This window comes from Sinocyclocheilus anshuiensis, unplaced genomic scaffold, assembly GCF_001515605.1.
Source record: "Sinocyclocheilus anshuiensis isolate Anshui unplaced genomic scaffold, SAMN03320099.WGS_v1.1 scaffold793, whole genome shotgun sequence".
Classification (NCBI taxonomy): domain Eukaryota; kingdom Metazoa; phylum Chordata; class Actinopteri; order Cypriniformes; family Cyprinidae; genus Sinocyclocheilus; species Sinocyclocheilus anshuiensis.
The window spans coordinates 113,935-122,566 of record NW_015540869.1 but is presented as its reverse complement, the minus strand read 5'-3'; the positions used below and the strand labels follow the sequence as shown (position 1 = coordinate 122,566).

The following is an 8,632-nucleotide window of genomic DNA, read 5'->3' as shown; positions in this document are numbered from 1 at the left end:
CATCAAGAGGGTGGAGGTCCTAAAGAATGGAAACGGGGTCCTAAAGAAAACAAAGAATTAACAATATTGACAAGAGGTTCTGAAATGACAGATTATACCATTTTCAGTAGATTAGAATGTATAGGATCCAGCACGTGTCTGAATTGATGCTTTTCATGTCTAAATGTTTTGATGCCTGTTGCTTTATGCCTTTAAACTGGTGTTAACTTGTATTTGTCTCTTTTCACCTCAGACCTGATGGCATTGAAAGAGGAGATTCTGAATGAAACGGAAGAGAAAGATCAAAATGATCATGAGCATGATTTTCAAACTGAAGAAAAACCAAGTAGTTGCTCACATGAAAAGACTTCATCACCAAAAAACACAAAAACACACGCTACAAACCTTAATTCCCACATGAAAATTCATACTGGAGAGAGACCGTACACCTGCCAACAGTGTGGAGAAATTTACAATGGAAAAGAAAGCCTTAAAGTCCACATGAAAACTCACATTGAAAAGAACCTGTTGATATGCCCTCAGTGTGGAAAGAGTTTTACACAGAAAAGAACCCTTAATTCCCACATGAGAACTCACACTGGAGAGAGACCTTACACCTGCAAACTGTGTGGGAACAGTTTCACACGAAATGGAGATCTTAAGACTCACATGAGCACTCACAGTGAAGAGAAGCCATTTGAATGTGATCAGTGTGGAAAGAGTTTTACACTGAAAAAAAACCTATATGTCCACATGAGAATTCACAATGGAGAGAAGCCTTACACCTGCCCTCAGTGTGGAAAGAGTTTCTCACGTAAAGAAAACTTCAAGACTCACATAAGAAGTCACACTGGAGAGAAACCATACATATGCTCTCAGTGTGGAAAGAGTTTCACTGAAAAGGGAACCCTTAATACCCACATGAGAATTCACATTGGAGAGAAGCCTTTCACCTGCCCTCAGTGTGGAAAGTGTTTCACGATTAAAGGAAACCTAAACACTCACATGCGGATTCACACTGGAGAGAAGCCATTCACATGTGATCAGTGTGGAAAGAGTTTCAGACATAATGTAAACCTTAACAATCACATGAAGATTCACTCAAGAGAGAAGAGTTTTAAATGTCATCAGTGCAAAAGGAGTTTCACAGACACAAATCATCTTAAGAATCATGTTAAAATTCACATCGGAAAAAAGCCTTTCATGTGCCATCACTGCGGAAAGAGTTTCTCAAAAGGAGGACACCTCAAGGCTCACTTGAGAATTCACACTGGAGAGAAACCTTTCACCTGCGAACAGTGTGGAAAGAGTTTCAGTCAGAAAATAACCCTTCAGCTTCACATGAGAGTTCACACTGGAGTGTCTTTAGTGTCTTGAGTGTGAGAAGAGTTTCACGTCAAAACCTGAAATGGCATTTGCAAACTCATTCTGGGAAGAAATTCCTGTTAAGAGTGACAAGAGGTTTAGAAAAAGGAGTAATTTCTACAATAATCTGCGCATTCATTCTGGAAGACAATTCAGTTGTCAGTGAAATAAAAACATTTGTTTACCATCACAATTACAGAAACATGTGAAAAGTCATGGAAATGTGAGACCCTGTTTATGTTCTTTGTTAAAGAGTATGACAAGAAAAAATGTGGGCTACATCTGATTGTCATCTTCTTGGCTATTCTTTTACTTTTATTTGCATCCTTCATCTCTTTATATTTCACCATAAGGCTTTTGGTGGAGTTGTCACTCAATTCCATGTATTGATTCCTCCGAATTAAAATGTTATGTTGTGTTCAAATCTGCATACTATTACACTACTCAGTATGTATACTGTACATAGTATGCAAATGTTCTGTTTGCATGGAATACCTGGATGACCTACTATATTTGCCCGAATCTGCTAAATATAACTAAAGTACACTGAACTCAGAATAGAAGCTGTGTTGGGAATGGCATACTACCATACAACTGCTATATTGCAGTATGCTATGTGCATACTGCGAATAGAATGTGAATTTTCTGTACACATGAAGTTTCTGCATTACTTACTACATTTGCTGAAATCTGATGCATGCATCTGAAGACACTGCATGGGATACTGTTTCCCATAATGCAACGCACTCCATGTGATGTTTCATCTCGTTTTCATCATGTTTCAAAATTGAGTGAACTGGAGGCAGGGAACAGTAATTATAAATGTAACACTTTTATAAGCAGTGATTGAATTGTACAAAAAAAAAAAAAAAATCAGGGGGGATGGTGTGGTCAAGTGTTTCTTTGGTGGGGCCGGGGGTCCTGTAGCTAACTTTAAAAATTAGATACATTTTGTAATCATTGTGTAAACATTGTTTTATTCTTTATTAAATTAACTATGCTTTGAAAGTAATTTTCAAATTACTGGGGCCTGAAAGGGAATTATTTTTTTGATTGACATTTGTTGATTAAAGCCTGTCATGGATAAATAAATATGATAATAAAACCATAGCAAGTCCCTGTTTTAATAAATGATGAATTGAATCATTAAATCAAAGTATTTGTTCAAATTGAAGCAATTAGAAATGAAGCAAGTGACTATCTTTATAAATGGATCATTGCATCATTGGCTCACTAGATTCATTCAAAAATAGATTCATTCAGGAATGCAGTGATCTGCACTATTGTATAAAATGAATAGCACATTTGAGATCCTGCACGCATGCTAGTCAGGAAAGTACTCTTGCTTGTGTGATAAATATTAAATAAATCAATAAATAAATATACAGTTTTTTTTTTCTTTTTTTATTACTTATTATAAGGGTATTCTAAGTGCATTCCAGTTAGCTTAATCACGCAGTGAATGCTTTAGACTCTCAAGTATTTTGAGAAGTCAGTATTTTGCAAAGTCAGTGTATATACTCGATAATGTCATCCCTCTCTCCGTCCCTCACAGTCACATGTGATATACAGCACAATAATGTCATGTCAGGGAATGTCTTTAAACTCAAATCAAGAAAATACCCAACTGTTGTCTTCTTTTTAAAGACTGTCAAAAGTTGCGCTTGAACCATTTTGCGCGAAAAATGGTCAAGTGTTTCTTTGGTGGGGCCGGGGGTCCTGTAGCTAACTTTAAAAATTAGATACATTTTGTAATCATTGTGTAAACATTGTTTTATTCTTTATTAAATTAACTATGCTTTGAAAGTAATTTTCAAATTACTGGGGCCTGAAAGGGAATTATTTTTTTGATTGACATTTGTTGATTAAAGCCTGTCATGGATAAATAAATATGATAATAAAACCATAGCAAGTCCCTGTTTTAATAAATGATGAATTGAATCATTAAATCAAAGTATTTGTTCAAATTGAAGCAATTAGAAATGAAGCAAGTGACTATCTTTATAAATGGATCATTGCATCATTGGCTCACTAGATTCATTCAAAAATAGATTCATTCAGGAATGCAGTGATCTGCACTATTGTATAAAATGAATAGCACATTTGAGATCCTGCACGCATGCTATTCAGGAAAGTACTCTTGCTTGTGTGATAAATATGAAATAAATCAATAAATAAATATAGTTTTTTTTTTCTTTTTTTATTACTTATTATAAGGGTATTCTAAGTGCATTCCAGTTAGCTTAATCATGCAGTGAATGCTTTAGACTCTCAAGTATTTTGAGAAGTCAGTATTTTGCAAAGTCAGTGTATATACTCGATAATGTCATCCCTCTCTCCGTCCCTCACAGTCACATGTGATATACAGCACAATAATGTCATGTCAGGGAATGTCTTTAAACTCAAATCAAGAAAATACCCAACTGTTGTCTTCTTTTTAAAGACTGTCAAAAGTTGCGCTTGAACCATTTTGCGCGAAAAATGACAAAAACTTGCTTGAGCTTATGCGCAGCACTTATATTCTAATTTACAATCGCCTTTATTTAGTTCGTAAATGATTATACGCAGATAATTTCATTTGCATGATACATTTTCCATAACACTCTGTAAACCACCATCCCCTTTATGGTGGTTTACAGAGGGGATGCTTTTTCTCATTTTTTTCAACAAGGGGGATGCCACCCCCCTGCAATCCCCCCTCAATTTGAGCCCAGTTTATAAGTACATAAATACATGTTACTGTAGACTACAAACTATTGTTGTGAATCTAAAAACAATATCATTACAAATTTTACTTTAATCTCTACGGCACATTTCTGATCAAGTCAAATTAAGTCGCCTTTGTTTCTATAGCGCTTCATACAATACAGATTGTTTCAAAGCAGCTGTACAGGAAAATAATATTTAAATGATGCAAACAGAATTCAGTTCCACTGTAAAGAAGCTCTAAAACCAAGTGCAAATAGCCTGTCTTGTTGGCAGAAGCTATTTACATTAACTCCGCCCACCAATATCTGGTTGGATAAACAACATTGCAAAAGACGCCTGTTTACTAATAGCATCAGTGGTGTAGGGGGTAAAATGCGAAAGTCACTTTCGACGCAATTGACCCAAGTTTGAATCCACCTTTTGGAAAACTTGTTCTTTTCCTTTGCTCATCGTATAGCAGATCAAAAAGGTGTTTATTTTGAATAAAAATTAATGAAATTTTCAAAAAGTGGAAATAAAGTGCCTCACAGGTAATTAATAGTAAAGTGTTTATCGGGTAGGTGAAGGGAGGGCTTTATTGTCCGGCATGAATGAATATTTACACTCGATATATTATTACTGCATACTCGTTTTATAATGTACTACAAGGTATGCTGTTTGTGCAAGTTAGCATTAGACTGTTATATTTGCACTGGCCGCTGCCAAATATCATTGTTCAGTTAAAGACCGTTCAGTCTTGATTCAGTTCATGTAAAGTTAATTTATTATGACATAAGTTCAATTCGGCTATAAAGTGTTCAATCAATTGAAACCTTTGTAAATTAACAAGCCTTCATAAGAAGAATATGGTTAGCACATTTATTTGTAAGGTAACACGACAGCTGTGCTGTATTAATGTTCAATGTTTGTCATTTCACTGTAATGAACAACCGTACATAAGAGAGGGGTGAGAAAAAAACATAAGAGATTACAATAACAATGTAAATATTGTTACTCCTCAGGAAGTACATTTATAGCAGAGAAATACACTGAACAAAATTATAAATGCAACACTTTTGTTTTTGCCCCCATTTTTCATGAGCTGAACTCAAAGATCTAAGACTTTTTCTATGTACACAAAAGGCCTATTTCTCTCAAATATTGTTCACAAATCTGTCTAAATCTGTGTTAGTGAGCACTTTTCCTTTGCCAAGATAATCCATCCACCTCACAGGTGTGGCATATCAAGATGCTCATTAGACAGCATGATTATTGCACAGGTGTGCCTTAGGCTGGCCACAATAAAAGGCCACTCTAAAATGTGCAGTTTTCACAGAAATTGCCACGATTCTTTCACAATCCCAATCTTTCGTCTGGGACAGCAGAAAATTGTGCAGTGTATAGAAGGCTTTAGAGATTTGGATTTTTTGGCCAGTAGTGTTTTTCCTTTGTCTGTGTGTCTTTGAGCTGGTGTATCCTGGGCATGGCTATGCACTCCTCTCTGTGGCTGATTGCTGAATGTGAATCACCTGCTGCCAATCAACTCATCTGCCTTCAGTATTTAAACCCTGGGTCTTCAGACATTCTCTGTGAGATTGTTCAGTCTACTTAAGCGAAGTTCACACTACACGACTTAAAACATCGGCAGATCGCTGTTCAGACTACATGACTTGATTGTCTGTCTTGAATTCGTTGTGGTGTTCACATTACGTGACACTATGTAAATGATCCGCAACAGGGGGTCACACACTACACGAGCTGACAACAACTCTGTCACTCAACAACTCTATCCCGTCCGCAAACCACATTTTGTCATGAAAACACGCGTGAGAAGTTTAAAGGGAATGACACGAAACAACAAGTGAAACAGGAGTTGTTTATTTGAAAATGAACATCGGGAAGAAACTCGCCATTACTTGTGTCCAAACTTTTCTTAAAGCCGTGTTGCTGCTACTGTTCTTCTTCCGCTGACCTCAACCGATGCCTTGATTTCTCATTGGCTGTATCTCGTCACGACACCTGACACCACGTGATGTTGAGTCGGCCGACCGGTCCAGACATTTAGCATGCTAGATATTGGTTTGGCGTCTGCGAGGCATTGGCGATGTGTCGTAGAGTAGTTCTCACACAAAGATTCGAGCTCGTTAATGTGCAAATCTAGCTTAAATCGGGTTTAAAATCCTGTAGTGTGAACTAGGCATTATGTGATCTCACTCCACCTGCATTCATCCTGTATTCTGCCTGCCCACGCCCATTCAACAAACTATTCACTAAACTTTACCAACATATCTCTGGCCTGGTTAGTTTCCAGCTCACCTCTGCCAACAATCTTCAACAGCAAATGAGAGATGGAATTGTGTTGCTAGATTTTTGGCAATAAATATATTTTATTTGCATCAGTTTTCGTTTCTGTTCTGCTTTTGGGTCCAAAGCTGTGTTTGGTTACACTCGATGCGGAAATGATCGCTGCAATGTTGCAGACGCAACGCTCCTGGAACGCACTGCCAGTCACTGCAACTTATGAAAGAACTCAATTAAATCTGTATGTGGGAGTGTGGAAAAAAAATCAGATGTAACCCCCTTTGTAATCCTTAACATTTTCATAAATAACTGTAATTTAATTACACATTTTTTCTTAGTAACTGCAACTGATTACAATTACTTTTATTTTGTAATTAAATTACGTAATTCCGTTACATGTAACTAGTTACTCCCCAACACTGTGTGTTTCACAGTCAACGCATGGCTTTTTGGCTAGGTTTAAAATAAGGAAAAGTGCACTTTTAGATAAACAAGGCACCATAAGAGAGATGCACTTGTGGAGGTAGAAAAACAAAGTTCTTTAAGACCTGCGGGATTGCTTGTAATAAAGATTTAAATGCATCCATTCGGTGCGTTCCAAACGGGATATATCAGTCTCCGAAGGGCACTTCAGAGTGAAAACTATCTTTGCTGCCATATTGAAGGGTCGTTCCAAACCGAAGTGCTCAAAACTGGATATTAAAGGGTCGTTCCAAACCTAAGTGCTCAAAACTGGCCACTTCAAAGGGCCCTTCGGAATGAAGGATTTCGAAGGGTACAACTGATGGACACTTCGGGCCCCCATGATCCTTTGCACGGGGAAGTTGTTTGGCGTATTTATGCGTATTTGGCGTATAAATTGTATGGCATAATTTGGAACTACATGGCATGAATTATGCATAGGCAAAATGTATCCATTTAAAACCAATTGCTTATGAATTAATATCTATTGGCCTTGGTGCGATAAACCAAAAATAAATAAATAAATAAACTAACGTTAAAATAAAAGGTGCAGCTTGCACAATCCTCTCATAGTTTCGAGCGTGTTTTTTTCGGTTGTCAACCAGCGGACAATATGTATGACGAAGGCGCCTCCTTGATCGTCTCGTTAAGGTGACACAGAAGTGCGTTCCAAAAAAAGTTTTTTTGACCCCTACACCCTTCATCCCTTTGAAGCTCTCACTCTGAAGGGTAAACCCTTTGAAGGGATTAGGCGATAGGTATATGAGCCCTTCCGAATGGAATACAGGTAGTGTGTGTGTGTAATACCTGATACCTGTGAGTTCTCCTAGACGCGACACGGCACTGCGCTGCGCTGCGCTTTTTGACAGATGTGCGACTGCCATATTTTGTTATTTTGATTTGATAATCATCAAGTGTTCTAGAATAGAAGCAGTGTGAGAGCATACATACAATGTTCATATGTATGCAATTTTAATGCTATGGCTTTCATGTAGATATTTAAAGATGGCTATCTAGTTAAGAGTGTGCTAATTTCAACATCTACTAATACATTTTTACATTTTTAAGTTGCTTCTGTTAACATTATTTAGTGAACTATGAACTAACTTTAATGATCAATATATAATTAATATTTTATATTAATATATATATATATATATATATAATTAATATTTTTATTCATTTACAAAGTATGGTTCAGTACTGTTTTTTATTTATTTTTTTTAATAGTAAAGCCCAATTTTAGTTTTTGTTCAGTATCCATATTTAAAAAAATATTGGTTGATTAATCTGTATCGGCCAGTGTGGTCCAACCTAGCTATCGGTATCTGTTAAATCCACTATCGGTCGACCTCTAAAAATGACTGCCGTTTAATTACTGTGTGTTTCAGTGTTTAACACTTGCATATGACATTGTCTTAGGATGATGACCTTCTGACTGGGACCTTTGAGCCACCCTCCTTGTCTACTACACTACCATCTACATCAACATCTACGTTATTAACATAATTCTATGTCAACATCTACACCAACTATGCCAACATCTACGACACCTCCACCTATTGTTCCCCAGGTTGTGGAGACTCCTGTCCAACCCAACACCAACAGAGGTCGCAAGAAGAGAGCAGAGCATGGAGGAGAGTTGACAGTCTACCAGAGAGAACTCCTGCAAGCTGTGAACAAACCTCTTGATGAGGATGAAATTTTTTTTATGAGTTTGATCTTCATCATGTTTTGTTCATACTATAGCCTACCTGTCAGCTTGTTTGCTGTTGATAAAACACATCTAATCACAAAAAAACAATACACTATATGTTAGATGATGTTTTATAAATGT

At 36.9% G+C, this 8,632-nt stretch overlaps 1 protein-coding gene across 1 annotated transcript; it reads left to right on the top strand.

The window, feature by feature from the left end:
• The first annotated feature begins 235 nt into the window (after positions 1-235).
• Positions 236-1,792, top strand: LOC107688070 (gastrula zinc finger protein XlCGF8.2DB-like). Its single transcript, XM_016485621.1, has one exon. It carries the CDS (start codon positions 238-240, stop codon positions 1,354-1,356), a length of 1,119 nt encoding a protein of 372 aa, XP_016341107.1. The 5' UTR covers positions 236-237; the 3' UTR covers positions 1,357-1,792.
• Positions 1,793-8,632: the final 6,840 nt, after the last annotated feature.